The sequence below is a fragment of the Octopus bimaculoides genome, chromosome 27 (genome assembly GCF_046866305.1).
Source record: "Octopus bimaculoides isolate indiv1 chromosome 27, ASM4686630v1, whole genome shotgun sequence".
NCBI lineage: Eukaryota > Metazoa > Mollusca > Cephalopoda > Octopoda > Octopodidae > Octopus > Octopus bimaculoides.
Window position 1 is genome coordinate 19,113,404 of NC_142954.1, and position 15,833 is coordinate 19,129,236.

A 15,833-nucleotide genomic window follows, 5' to 3' on the forward strand; every position below is an offset into this window, starting at 1 on the left:
TGTATGGCAGAGATGCTCTTTTACGACTGTTGTTTGACAATGTAACAAAGAGCTGCAAGTAGAAATACACCTCCACCATAGACACATACACACTCACATGCAATGGGCTTCTTTCAGTTTCTCTCAACCAAATCACTCACAAAACTGTGTCAGTTGCAAGACTGTGGTTGAAGACACTTGTTCAAGGGGCTGTGCAGTAGAATTGAACCTCAAACAATATATATATATATCATCATCATCATCATCATCATCGTTTAACGTCCGCTTTCCATGCTAGCATGGGTTGGACGATTTGACTGTATATATATATATATATATATATATCATCATCGTTTAACATCTGCCTTCCATGGTGGCATAGGTTGGATGGTTTAACAGGAGCCTGCACCAGATTTTTGTGTCTGTTTTGGCATGGTTTTTACAGCTGGATGCCCTTCCTGACACCAACCAACAATCAGGATGGACAATATAATATATATATATATATATATATATATATATATATATATGTAATTTGAGTGGAGGCAATACTAGCAGAAAACTAGAGGGGCATGACCTATTATCCAGCAGAATATTCAATATATATGCGCACTTACTTCGACATTGATAAAGCGGCATAAAGCTCAACATAACAGAAGTATTAATAAGATACAAGCATATAGACATATACGTATTTTTATAAGCCCGGAAATATCTAAAAATATTTAAAAACATTTATAAATACATAGGCATTTTAAAAAATATATAAATAAAATAAATACAAAATATACACATTTTTAAGCAAGGCCTTATCTGAAGATTATATAAAGCCTGCTGGAGACTGGTCAATCCCGGGCTGGGGAGGGTTGCTGTTGGAAGGCCACATGTGTAGCAGCTTGGTTTGGTTTGCCATATCTTTGGAAAGAGAAGTAGTTGTCAAGAGAATTTCTACGACCTCACCAGCCCCCAATTTCTGGCCTTCTAATTTCCCCAGATTATAGTCCTATGGTTTATCAGGTATGGGGTAAAGTTGAGAAAGACACCAAGTGCTCTACCTGCAACACAAAGGCTGACCTGAAGTCAAGACCAAGGAGGTGTTCAAAGGTTTCCCAGGGACACAGTGATGAATGCATGCATCAGGTTCCAGAGCTGTCTTGAGGCCATAGTGGAAGCTGAGGGCTGCTAATTTGAATAAACTGTTCTCTCTAACCCATAATCTAATTGCTATTTTTGGAATTTTTAAAATACTTTTATTTTTGAATAGGATCTTGTATTTTCTTTTCCCTATGTGCAAACTGTCAAATTTAGCCCAAACACCCTATATACAGGCGGTGAGCTGGCAGAAACGTTAGCACGCCGGGCGAAATGCTTAGCAATATTTTGTCTGGCGCTACGTTCTGAGTTCAAATTCCGCCAAGGTCGACTTTGCCTTTCATCCTTTCGGGGTCGATTAAATAAGTACCAGTTACGCACTGGGGTCGATATAATCGACATAATCCGTTTGTCTGTCCTTGTTTGTCCCCACTGTGGGCAATAAAGAAATAAGAAGCTTGCTTACCAACCACGTGGTTTTGGATTCAGTCCCACTGCATGGCACCTTGGTCAAGTGCCTTCTATAACCTCGGGTCAACCAAAGCTTTGTGAGTGGATTTGGAAAGCGGAAACTGAAAGAAGCCTGTTGTGTGTGTATGTGTCTGTTTGTTTCTCCACCCTCCTCCACACCACTCAACAACTGGTGTTGATGGCTTATGTTCCCCCTAACTTAGTGGTTTAGCAAAAGAGACTGATAAAATAAGTACCAGGCTTTAAAAAAAAACCTCCTGGGGTCAGTTTGTTTGACTAAGAAACCCTTCAAAGCAGTGCTGCAATATGGCCACAGTCATCTGACTGAAATGAGTAAAAGAGAAAACAAAGATACTTATATGTTTCCTTCTCTCTCTCCCCCTCTCTCTCTCTCTCTCCCTCTATGTTTGCTGCTGTCCCCCTCCCCTCACCTGCTTAATGTCTTTCCCTTTTCTCATTCTACAGTGACTTTGACTCCCAACTCTATCTGTGCAATGGAGCATTTGGATTCCTAGAATGGGACACGTTTGTACGCCTAACGAATGGTTTCGTCTTCCCAGTTTATGCCGTGGGTCACGTGGTCTTGTTGGTGTTGATGCTGGTCTCCTGTTTCAAGAAATGGCGCCAGTAAGTCATGTTTTTTATTTGTCAATGTTATTTATTTATTTTATTTTAGTTCTGAGAGCATGGATGGCTAAGAATCGTTATCATAATTGGCGGAATTGTTACCGCCATGGGCAAAATGCTTAGCTGCATTTCGTCTGTCTTTATGTTCCGAGTTCAAATTCCACCATGGTCAACTTTATTTATATTTTTTTAGTTCTGAGAGCATGGATGGTTAAGAATTATTATTATAATTGGCGGAATTGTTACCGCCCTGGGCAAAATGCTTAGCAACATTTCATCCATCTTTATGTTCCGAGTTCAAATTCCACCATGGTCAACTTTATTTATTTTTTTTTAGTTCTGAGAGCATGGATGGCTAAGAATCGTTATCATAATTGGTGGAATTGTTACCGCCATGGGCAAAATGCTTAGCAACATTTCATCCATCTTTATGTTCCGAGTTCAAATTCCGCCATGGTCAACTTTTGAGCACTGGGGTTGATGTGATCGATTTGCCCCACTCCCCTGAAATTACTTGCCTTGTTCCGAAATTTGAAACAATCATTATTATTATTATTATTATTGAAAAGGTGGGTGAGCTGGCAGACTCATTTGTGTGGTATTTCATCTACCGCTACGTGCTGAGTTCAAATTCCACCGAGGTCTACTTTGCCTTTCAACCTTTCGGGGTTGATAAAATAAGTACCAGTTGAACACTGGGGTCAATATAATCGACTCATCCCCTACCCTCCCCCAAATTGCTGCCCTTGTGGAAAAATTTGAAACCATTATTATTGAGGGCAGCAAGCTGGCAAAATCGTTACCAGAATCGTTCCGAGTTCGAATTCCGCCGAGGTTGACTTTGCCTTTCATCTATTTGGGGGTCGATTAAATAAGTACCAGTTATGCACTGGGCTCATCTCTTATCCTTTATACAATAGCCTGGCGTAGTCTTCTGCCTGGCCGATACTGTCAACCCTCCAACCCATGTCATCATGGAAGCCAGACGTTAAACGGTGGTGATGATGATGATGTGTGTAGGCACAGACATGGCTGTGTGGTAAGAAGCTTGCTTCCCAACCACATGGTTTTGGGATCAGTCCCACTGTGTGGCACCTTGGGCAAGTGTCTTCTGTCTTCTCACAATCAAAGCCTTGTGAGTGGATACGCTAGACTGCTAAATGAAAACTGAAAGAAGCCCATCATACATATATATATATATACACACACACACACACATATATATATATATACACGCACACACTAATATTATGGTAATGTGTGTGTTTGTATTTGTCCCCTACCATTGCTCGACAACCAGTGTTGATGTGTTTACGCCCCTGTAACTGAGCGGTTCAGCAAGAGAGAATGATAGAATAAGTACCAGGCTTAAAAAGAAAATACGAACTTGGGGGTCAATTCGTTCAACTAAAACCCTTCAAAGCAGTGCCCCCAGCATGGCCACAGTCTAATAACTGTAACAAGTGCAAGATACCACACACACACACACACACACACACACACACACACACACACACACGCACAGTCTTGTTCTCAGAACTTTGATTTCTATCTTTGCAGTAAATCTCCGACATCCAATTATCGTCCTTTGCTGTTTGCTCGGCCAGAAATCGCTTTCCACACAGGTCAGTTCACTTCTGTCTTTCTTTCTTTCTTTTCCTTTCTGTCTTTCTTTCTCCCTTTTCAACCCACCCCATCCTCCGCTTTTGTTTTTATGTAATCCTAGGTCGGCTCTTTCTGAAAAGCCATTCCAGCTTGTGACCATCCTATCCTTTAACACTTTAGCGTTCAGATTAATTTGTCAAAAGTAATCCTTATTTATTCACATTTTAAAAAAATTTATCTGATATTATTTTGTAGCTTCAAGATAGGAAAGATGTAATTGCTTATTTTTAGAATGACATTGTAGGGTAGGTGTGAGAGGCTGGTTCTGGCCAGTTTGAGCATAAAATGTGTAGAATATCTGGGCTGGATACAGCCGGTTTAAACACTAAAGGGTTAAGCATAACCATGTAACATTGACATCACTATTTCATCCACCCTAACACCTCCTCACCACTGTTTTGTTTTTGTCCTTCCAGCTCCACCCCAGTTATTCCCACCCTCACTTCTATAAGTAACCACATGGCCACCTCTACAGCAAGAAACTTGTTCTGTTCTGGCCCCTTCTTTCATACTTTAACCCCTCACCACCTAGCATAAAGCCACCTTCTCTTCTCTCCTGTAGTCCTATTCAGTTGAAGAGGGTTTTGCAAGCCACATGGTGACCTCTGTAGTGCAGGTGCCACAATCAAAGCACTCAGTCCACTCTGTAAAGTGGTTGGCACTAGAAAGGGCATCCAACCATAGAGACCATGCCAAAGTGGACATTGAAGCTCAACACATTCTTCCAACTTATCATCATCATCATCGTCGTTTAACGTCCGCTTTCCATGCTAGCATGGGTTGGACGATTTGACTGAGGACTAGGGAACCAGAAGGCTGCACCAGGCTCCAATCTGATCTGGCAGAGTTTCTACAGCTGGATGCCCTTCCTAACGCCAACCACTCCAAGAGTGTAGTGGGTGCTTTTTACGTGCCACCAGCACTAGGGCCAGTCCAACGGTACTGGCAGTGGCCACGCTCAAATGGTGTTTTTTACGTGCCACCTGCACAGGAATCAATTCAATGTTTTGTTCACATGCCACTGGCACAAGTGCCTGTAAGGCAAAGCTCGAAACGATCGTGCTCAAATGGTGCTTTTTACGTATCTCTTTTAATTCCCCTGTTTCTCTTGTCCATTTCCTTGCAGTCCAAGCGCTCCTCTTTGGTCTCCTGGCAATTAGTACATTGCGCATGAAATACCTCTGGACGCCGTACATGTGTATACTGGGCAGTGTTTTTCTTGCTGACCGCAAGGCTTGGAAAGCAGTCCTTTCCAAGGTCACTGACCAAGAATATATAGTAAGTACCCTGCTTTCTTCCTTCCTTCCTTTTTTGTTTTTTTTTAAAGAAATTGTTGTGCAATTTGAGCAAAGGCGCAGGAGTGGCTGTGTGGTAAGTAGCTTGCTTACCAACCACATGGTTCTGGGTTCAGTCCCACTGCGTGGCACCTTGGGCAAGTGTCTTCTACTATAGCCTCGGGTCGACCAAAGCCTTGTGAGTGGATTTGGTAGACGGAAACTGAAAGAAGTCTGTCGTATATATGTATATTATATATGTGTTTGTGTGTGTGTGTGTGTGTGTGTGTGTGTATATGTTTGTGCGTCTGTGTTTGTACCCCCACCATCGCTTGACAACCGATGCTGGTGTGTTTACGTCCCCATAACTTAGCAGTTCGGCATGACCATCTAATGACTGAAAAACAAGTAAATAAATGACTGCTTCAGTATTAGGGTATGTCTCACTTTTTTCTTTCTTCTATTTATAAGATTTTTGCTGTGCTTGAGAAGACTCAAGCCAAGTGAAACCGTAATTATGGCCTGTGCCAGCGGCACGTAAGGGGCACCTGTAAAAGGGACCCATTACACTCTTGGAGTGGTTGGCATTAGGAAGGGTATCCAGCGTTAGAAACCAGGCCAAATCAGACTAGAACCGGGTATGGCTCTCCAGCTTACCAGTTCCAGTCAAACCGTCCAACCCATGCCAGCATGGAAAGCAGACGGTAAATGATGATGAAAACTATCAGAATTAAATATAATTTCTATTATTCCAGGTATTCCTGTTTCGTCATTTCGTTATCGGAAGTATCCTGGCATCTCTTCTTTACACTGTAAGTTCTCTTGTTTATTTTGATTCCAACCTACCCAATTCTATCCCTGGTCATATAATACATAAACTTACTCAAGGGATGTAAATTAAAACCATCCATCAGAATCTCTTGTTAATTTATGTTCCATACACCGGCTTAGCTTAATAACACTGTGTAACAAAATTAAAATTTCTTTTTTTTTTTTTGTCTTTGGTCAGTAAGTGTTATTTTCTATTTGCTTCTATCTAGAAATCAAACGAAATCACTACCATTTCCCTCAAACTTTGTTGTTGTCACCTTGACAATAATGTTTCCAAACTCACCTATTTTCCATTACATTTCACACAGATTCTGTGTCGAGGTGCTGAAGCAGAAATATCGTTATAGCAAATATTCTGCTCAATGTCACAGATTTGCTTGTCAGTTGTTTGACTTTAACCACTTGAGCATGTCCCTTAGTCGCTGACAATATGAGCATCTCTGATGATGAGCAGAAGTAGTTGGGGAGCATCATAGCCATGTTCTGAGAGGGATTCATTGGGGTTTGAAGAAATATCATAACAAAAGCATAGTTTGATGGAAATATTAGCCATTTTTCATACTTTCTCGGGATAGACAAACGGGAAATAACAATTGGTACCCAAGAACAAAAATCATGTTGCACAGTGTAATGACAAAATCATTTTACTAAATTTTTTGTCATTTTTGAAATTAATTGAAACAAAAGTAGTGGATTTGAATAAAAATGTGGTAATGAAGGCATTAATCCATGATGTAACCTGTGTCATTCAACTTGCTAAAAATAGCAGCCAAATCTCCTTTAAATTACATTCTGCTATTAAAGAAAAACAGCAGGCTATTATTGAATTATACAGTCTTATTATGACTAAATGAATAAAAGCTAGGGTGGTCACGGCTGGAACCCTCTCCATCATAGGTGTATTATTCTAAATACTTACTACATCTATGTACTCTACTGCTCTGTTTCCAGGTATTACCAGGTGTCTATAAAGAACTTGAAGACCTCAAAGAATTCTGGGACCCAGACACTGTTGATTTAATGGAATGGATAAAGTATGTCTTTCATATCTTTTCTTCCTCTTCTTTTCTTTACTTCTTTGTTGTTCATATTTTTCATTCTTCTTTGTATTCTCCTTCTTCTTCTTCGTACTCTTTATTTTGTTATTCTTCTTAGATGTGTGTGTGTGTGTGTGTATGTATTCGGTCGGTGCATAATTATTGCAGCTTTTTTCAACAAATTTTATTCAACAAAAGCAATAACATGTAACAGAAACGTCTTTAAATGATTCTTCCGGAGCATATTCACCATCTACCTCAATTACTGCTTCCCATTTGCTTGGCAGACGGTCAGACCATCATTTAAAGATGTTTTTGTTAAATATTGTTATTGTTTTTGTTGAATGAAATTTGTTGAAAAAAAGCCACAATAATTATGCACCAACCCAATATATATATATATATATATATATATATATATATATATATATATATATATATATATATATATATATATATATATATATATATATAGGCACAGGAGTGGCTGTGTGGTAAGTAGCTTGCTTACCAACCACATGGTTCCGGGTTCAGTCCCACTGCGTGGCACCTTGGCCAAGTGTCTTCTATAGCCTCGGACCGACCAAAGCCTTGTGAGTGGCTTTGGTAGACGGAAACTGAAAGAAGCCCGTTGTATATATATATATATATATATATTTGTGTGTGTCTCTGTGTTTGTCCCCCCCCCCCCCAACATCGATGCTGGTGTGTTTACGTCCCTGTAACTTAGCAGTTCGGCAAAAGAGACCAATAGAATAAGTACTAGGCTTACAAAGAATAAGTCCTGGGGGTCAATTTGCTCAAATAAAGGCAGTGCTCCAGCATGGCCGCAGTCAAATGACTGAAACAAGTAAAAGAAAAGAGAGTATTACAATTTTAACATCACAGATCACTATGGATCACACAGGCTGTAATCCTTTGAAACATATGTAGGAATAAAGTATGCAATTATAACATGCGTTTTCTCCAATCCTTAAATTTTTAAATATACTCAAATACCCAAAATTTCAAGGAGTTTCTACCTCAAAAACAGTTACTACACCACAGTTATTTTGTGTTCTTTGCTACCTTGGTTTCTATTAACCCATTTATTCAATCCGAAGAATTTTTATTCATTAAGATAGAAGAAATCATCATCATCATCATCATCGTTTAACATCCGCTTTCCATGCTAGCATGGGTTGGACGATTTGACTGAGGACTGGTGAAACCGGATGGCAACACCAGGCTCCAATCTAAATTTGGCAGAGTTTCTACAGCTGGATGCCCTTCCTAACGCCAACCACTCAGAGAGTGTAGTAGGTGCTTTTACGTATCACCTGCACGAAGGCCAGTCAGGCGATACTGGCAACGGCCACGCTCGAAATGGTGTCTTTTATGTGCCACCCGCACAAGCCAGTCCAGGGGCTCTGGCAACGATCTCGCTCGAAAATCCTATGAAGGCCAGTCAGGCGGTACTGGCAACGGCCACACTCAAAATGGTGCATCTTATGTGCCACCCGCACAAGAGCCAGTCCAGGGGCACTGGCAACGATCTTACTTGGCTTGCCGGGTCTTCTCACGCACAGCACATTTCCAAAGGTCTCGGTCAGTAGTCATCACCTCGAATGAAATCAACTTGTTTCTGAATATATATATAAATACACACACACACACGTACTCACACAACAAGCTCCTTTCAGGTTCCCTCTACCACATCAGTTCAGAAAGTTGTGGCCATTCTGGGGCTATAATACAAGACACACACACACAAGTCTGGCTGTGAAGCTTGCTCCCCAACCATACACACTCACACATACACACATATAGCTTGTGTGTAGTGAGAAGAAATCGTTTTTGTTTATATTTTTTTCATGGATTTGTTTTTGTCTTTTTCTGCTTACTTTTCTTTTTTTTTTCCTCTTCTTTTCTCTCTTCCAGAACAAACAGTGCCCCAACTGCAGCATTTAGTGGCAGCATGCAGTTAATGGCTGGGGTAAAACTGTGTACGGGCAGAGCAATTAACAACCATCCACATTACGAACACAAGCTGCTACGTCAGAAAACCAAAATGGTAAGCTCTGCCCCTTAGGCCTCTCCTTCCTCCACTCCTCTCCTCCTCCACATCTTCCTGGCAGTGGGGGCACCAATGCTACTGTATGTGGATTTAACTGGATTTGAACCAAGAACTTGTCCGTATCCAAGAATAAAGTATTTAATGATTGTGGTGTATGCGTGCGAGTAGATGTAATCGGCTTACCTCGGTTTTCCTTCCAAGTACGAGTCTGTCCTGCGGTATCCGATCCTCGCGGCTCGCCCGACCTGAAGAACACTAGAAATAGCATTCTGTTCCGCTGAACTTCCAAGTTATGATTTCCCAACCACATACACACGTATAACCATAATCTAATAACCATTTCTTAGAATTCAATGTATGAATGCTTTAAAGTAAAGTGTTAAGAGATTTCGGAGTGTAACATGAACTAATCAATGACAAAATAACAGGAGTTACATAATCGCATTCATTGGCTTGTAACTGTTTCTGCTATAACATGTCACACAAACCCTCAGCTCTGCATGCACTGCTTCTTATGGTGGAAACATGTAAGCTAACTAATATGATTACATAGTTTCTGTTATTTTATTATTTAGTAATCATTATATATGGTACATATATATAATGATATATGTATTTGCCTGACTGGCCCTCGTGCCAGTGGCACATAAAAGCACCCACTACACTTTCGGATTGGTTGGTGATAGGAAGGGCATCCAGTTGTAGAAACTCTGCCAGATCAGATTGTAGCCTGGTGCAGCCATCTGGTTTGCCAGTCCTCGGTCAAATCGTCCAACCCATGCCAGCATGGAAAGCAGACATTAAACAATGATGATTTATAATCACCATCATCATTAAACTTCTGTTTTCTTTGCTGGCATGGGTTGGATGACTTGACATGAAATGACAAGACCAGGATCCGCACCATGTTCCATAATTTGTTCTGGCACATGGTTTCTATGGTCAGATGCCTTTCCTAATGCCAACCACTCTGTGGAGTGTACTGGGTGCTTTTTGTGTGACACCAGCACCTGCACCAATGGCTTTTTACACGGCACCTTTGTTTTAGGATCCCAATTCTGCTGTGGTGGGCAGGTCTTTTTTGAGTACAGCAATGCACCACATATCTCAGTCCTCTGTATCACCTTTGTAAGGTCCGGCCTTCTGTACTTCACCCCATGTCTTGCTGGGTCTCACTCTGCTACACATACACACACATGTGGGATGTGTGTGTGTAAATTAGTTTGCATTTGCTTTTGCTTATTGGAAACACAATGTTCAAGAAAGTGTACATTCTTTAGGTGACTCAGGAGAGAAATAGGAGAAAGGTCAAAAACATCAGAACTAAAATGGAGAATGGTAGGACACAAAGAATGTAGGGATAATCCTAATCTTGATGCCAAATCATTTCAGACTTTTAATCTTTGTTTACAAATTTCTTTTTCTTTTCTTTCCTTTTTCCTACAAGATTTACCAAATCTATGGCCGGAAACCTCCAGAAGACATCTACAAAATTCTGACGCATTATAAAACCACTCACATAATCCTCGAAGACAGTATTTGCCTGGCACCATCAAGGAACGGATGTCGCACACCAGACTTGGTTGATGTTGTGAACGGAGAGGTAAGGCTTTTAACTTGAACAAATCGTCCTGTCTCCTCAAATTTATTTAGTTGTGGAATTAGAGAGTTCTACAATTTCCCATAAAGTGGCAGTGGTGGTGGTGGTCATGGGGAAGGCAATGCAGCAGCACCTGTTTTATATTTTTTGTTTCAGTCATCAGACTGTGGTCATGCTGGGGCAATGCATTGGAGAATTTTTTAGTCAAGTGTCTTCACCCCTAAGTGCTTAATTTTCTGACCTGGTACTTATTCTGTCAGTCTCTTTGCTGAACTGCTAAGTTACAGGGACATGAACCATACAACACCAGTTGTCAAGTGGTGGGGAGAGACGAATGCAGATATATATACACACACATACACACAAGGCTTTGGTTGGCCCAAGGCTACAGTAGAAGACACTTGACCAAGGTGTCATGCAGTGGGAATGAACCCAAACCATATGGTTGAGAAGCAAGTTTCTGCTAGACCTGCACCTATATATATATATATATCATCATCATCATTCATCATTTTCATTTAACGTCCGCTTTCCATGCTAGCATGGGTTGGACGATTTGACTGGGGACTGGCGAACCAGATGGCTACATCAAACTCTAATCTGATCTGGCAGAGTTTCTACAGCTGGATGCCCTTCCTAACGCCAACCACTCCGAGAGTGTAGTGGGTGCTTTTTATGTGCCACCGGCACAAAGGCCAGTTGAGCGGTACTGGCAACAGCCACACTCAAATGGTGTTTTTTACGTGCCACCTGCACAGGAGTCAGTCCACTGTTTTGTTCACATGCCACTGGCACAAGTGCCAGTAAGGCGAAGCTGGAAATGATCATGCTCAAATGGTGCTTTTTACGTGCCACCAGCACGGGCGCGAGACCACTGCTCTGGTAGTGATCCCGCTTGGATGGTGCTGTTAGTGCTCCACTGGCACGGGTGCCAGTCATCGAATTTGGTTCAGTTTCAATCTCACTTGCCCCAACAGGTCTTAGCAAGCTGAGTTTAGTGTCCAAAGAAGGAAGGTTGGCATGGATGCCAGTCGTCGAATTTAGTTCGATTTCATTTCACTTGCCTCAACAGATCTTCGCAAGCAGAGTTTAGTGTCCAATGAAGGAAAGGTATGCATAAGTGGGCGGGCTACACCCCTGGTAAAGGCCACGGGTTATGGTCTCGCTTGTCTTGCCGGGTCTTCTCACGCACAGCATATTTCCAAAGGTCTCGGTCACTAGCCATTGCCTCGGTGAGGCCTAATGTTCGAAGGTCGTGCTTCACCACCTCGCCCTAGGTCTTCCTGGGTCTACCTCATATTTAGGTGCAGGCATGGGAGAAGCTTGTTTCCCAACCACACACACATGTATATATATATATATACACACACACACACACACACATACCAGTGCTTTTCATGTGGCACCAACACCAGTGCTCCCTTTGGTTGTAGGATACCAATTCAAAGTATGAAAGAGGGACAAGTATAGGTTTCTTGCTACAGAGGGGATAAAAAAGAAACAAAAAAAGAATCCATTGAGTAATAATAATAATAATGATAATACTAACCCTTTCTAATATAGGCACAAGGCCTGAAATTTAGGGGAGTGGGGTAGTCGATTACATCGACGCCAGTGTTTCACTGGTACTTAATTTATCAACATCGAAAGGATAAAAGGCAAAGTCGACCTCGGCAGAATTTGAACTGCTAAACATTTTGCCCAGCATGCTAATGATTCAGCAAGCTTATTGCCTTGATAATAATAATGATAATTGTTGTTGGCACTCCATCGCTTACGACATCGAGGGTTCCAGTTGATCCGATCAACGGAACAGCCTGCTCGTGAAATTAACGTGCAAGTGGCTGAGCACTCCACAGACACGTGTACCCTTTGCGTAGTTCTCAGGGAGATTCAGCGTGACAAGGCTGACCCTTTGAATTACAGGCACAAAAGAAACAGGAAGCAAGAGAAAGTTGTGGTGGAAGAGTACAGCAGGGTTCACCACCAATCCCCTGCCGGAGCCTCGTGGAGCTTTAGGTGTTTTTGCTCAATAAACACTCACAACGCCCGGTCTGTGAATCGAAACCACAATCCTATGACCGTGAGTCCGCTGCCCTAACCACTGGGCCATTGCGCCTCCACAATAATGATAATAATAATGTAGTATTCAGCATTAAAAAAAAAAAATGACTGGATGGTCATGGCAAGAACACATTTGATAATGTGTCTGATAGTAACAGTGAGCCTATGGCTAAATTAGAACACTTACAAAAACCAGCGTTACTTTCCAACCTATGAAACCCCGGTCCTTTTTTCTTCCGTTTTTTTTCTGCAGCTCCCTGATGGTGTCAGTCACAGAGATGGATTGGTGAGGAACCAACATCCAAGGTTTTGCAACGAGATCCGAAAGGGTGCCAAGCGGTATACCAAATATTTCCGACTGGTCTTTGAAAACAGGACGTTCAGGGTCTATCAATTGCTTTAATGGTTGGATGTGTACCCGAGGGTGTAAGTATATTTGAGTGTGTGTATGTATGCGTGTGTGTATGTATGCGTGTGTGAGGGCTATGATGTATGAATATGTGTGTGTGGGGGGGAGTATAGTGTATGAATGTGCATGTGTACTTATAATGCATGTATATATAGGTGTGTGTATGCATAATGTCTGCATATATATATATTTGTATGTGTGTATATGTATATATATGTGTGTGTGTATATATATGTATATATATATATATATATAAGCCACATCAGACGCCATGAACGGGCTAAGGTGTAGGTGCAGGAGGTGGTCAAACTCTGTGTAAGGAGTAGACAACCACTATGTATATATATATATATATATATGCATGTATGTATATGTGTGTGTATAGTGTGTATATATATATATATATATATGAGGGAGAGGACTAATACATGTTTTTATGCTGAGTATATCTAGTTCTCTCCACATATATATATATATATATATACAATCCAAATGAGACAGAGAATGAATTTAGCACATCTTTATTATTAGTCAGTTTTTTTCAGTAGAACTCCATTTCTCAAGCTGTTGCCTGTAAATGATTTCATGGTGAAAAGTTATGCAATATTTGCCGTTGACTTCATTGGAATGGCACTTCATCAGAGTTGCATCAAAAGGTGCTTCCTTACATTGTACATGAAGAGGTATACTCTTACTTTCTTATATGCATTTATGTATTACATATATATATATATATATATGTAAATATAAATAATGTGTGTCTATGTAGTTGATGTTGTTGGTCAAATTGTTGAAAACTATTTACAGTGGAACTCTAGAGTGAAACTTTGATGAGGTTGATATTTGTCTGGGACCTCAGATTTCCATTTTAATGGCTTATGCAGCCAGTAATTATGTATGTGTGTGTGTGTGTGTATGTGTGTGTGTGTAAATATCTACCAATGAGAATGAGTGATCAATGCAGCATTGGTGGGTAAGGATTCTTTGTGTATTAGGGTTACCATTGGTTTCATGTCAGGAAAATATCTCAACAATTCTAAAGCCGATCGCATAAAAAATTTGGTGTTTATCTCCATTACACACACACATTATATGGGTGAGTGAGTGTGTGTGCATTAATTAGTGATCGACAAAAAATCATGAGTCAGGTACTCCTCACCTTCGTTAGTTTTACAAGAAACAGTGCACTTAGAGCCAAGTTATTGTCTAATATCCTACACATACACACAGAGATATTGATGCAAAAAAAAAAATTAAACCACTTGGGTTTCATCATCACCATCATTTAACGTCCGCTCTCCATGCTAGCATGGGTTGGACGATTTGACTGAGGACTGGCGAACCAGATGGCTGCACCAGGCTCCAATCTGATCTGGCAGAGTTTCTACAGCTGGATGCCCTTCCTAATGCCAACCACTCAGAGTGTGTAGTGGGTGCTTTTTATGTGCCACGGCACAAGGGCCAGTCTGGCGGTACTGGCAACGGCCACACTCAAATGGTATTTTTTACGTGCCACCTGCACAAGTGCCAGTAAGGCGAAGCTGGAAATGATCGTGCTCAAATGGTGCTTTTTACGTGAAGGAATGGAAATTTTCAGATGATGAATAGTCAAGTATAAATATAAAGATATCTATATATTAACAGAGCAAGCTCACACTGAATACAAAGACAGAAAAATAAAGGGGAGAAGGTATAGTGTGACAAGTCCGATAGCATGTATACATGTAAATAGAGAGAAACCAAAGCCTGAAAATTTTCAGATGAGGGATATTCAATTGTAAATATATAGGCATTTATATATTAGCAGAACAAACTTACAGAGTACTTCTCTCTGTTTCTATGTACACATGTATATATATTTTGTATATCAAACCCAAGCAGTTTTATTTGTTTACTTGGATCATTGTCTCCATATCCACTCACCTGGGTTCCTCTTATCGATACTCTTTACCCACCAAGGAATTGGTTGTTGGTAAAGGCTTCAAAGTACAAGTTCAAATCCTTTGAGTGCTACTAAGTGTTTTCTATATTGAGAATCTCTGAATCTCATCAGTTAACTCTCTCACACTCACACAAAGGCGTGTGGCTTGTGTGCATGTGTGTGAACAAGATAGACTCAATAGTGATCTGCCGTGTGTATGGAAAGGAGGAGAAACGTGAGAGTAAGGGGAAGAGAGAGAGAGAGAGAGAGAGAGGCTTCATGTGTTACCTACTTTCACATCACTCTCTGACCCTTAAGTGTCTTTAGTGGATTCTTGTTGCAAGCATTTAAGTCATGTCTTTGATCTGAAGACAGTAGCATTGTTACCCCTGTCTCAAGATCATAATCAATGCCCTTTTCACTTTTATCATTATTGTGCGTGAGAAGACCCGGCAAGCCAAGTAAGATCGTTGCCAGTGCCCCAGGACTGGTTCTTGTGCGGGTGGCACATGAGATGCACCATTTTGAGCGTGGCCGTTGCCAGTACCGCCTGACTGGCTCCCGTAGGATTTTCGAGCGAGATTGTTGCCAGTGCCCTTGGACTGGCTCTTGTGCGGGTGGCACATAAAAGACACCATTTCGAGCGGGTGACACGTAAAAGCACCCACTACACTCTCTGAGTGGTTGGCGTTAGGAAGGGCGTCCAGCTGTAGAAACTCTGCCAAATTAGATTGGAGCCTGGTGTTGCCATCCGGTTTCACCAGTCCTCAGTCAAATCGTCCAACCCATGCTAGCATGGAAAGCGGA

General features: G+C 41.2%; 1 protein-coding gene across 4 annotated transcripts in view; it reads left to right on the forward strand.

Moving 5' to 3' along the window:
* Positions 1-15,833, forward strand: part of LOC106868987 (protein C-mannosyl-transferase DPY19L3) — a 48,277-nt gene that overhangs the window by 28,438 nt on the left and 4,006 nt on the right. For 2 of the 4 annotated variants that reach the window (XM_089343388.1, XM_089343387.1), the window contains exons 11-18: positions 2,008-2,169; positions 3,730-3,794; positions 4,961-5,112; positions 5,864-5,920; positions 6,891-6,973; positions 8,897-9,029; positions 10,480-10,635; positions 12,950-13,122. In XM_089343388.1, coding sequence (XP_089199514.1) covers positions 2,008-2,169; positions 3,730-3,794; positions 4,961-5,112; positions 5,864-5,920; positions 6,891-6,973; positions 8,897-9,029; positions 10,480-10,635; positions 12,950-13,099 — 958 coding nt within the window. In that variant the 3' untranslated portion in view covers positions 13,100-13,122. Of the gene's footprint in view, positions 1-2,007; positions 2,170-3,729; positions 3,795-4,960; positions 5,113-5,863; positions 5,921-6,890; positions 6,974-8,896; positions 9,030-10,479; positions 10,636-12,949; positions 14,416-15,833 lie in introns of those variants that run through there. The other 2 variants (XM_089343386.1, XM_089343389.1) reach the window with 2 other exon arrangements.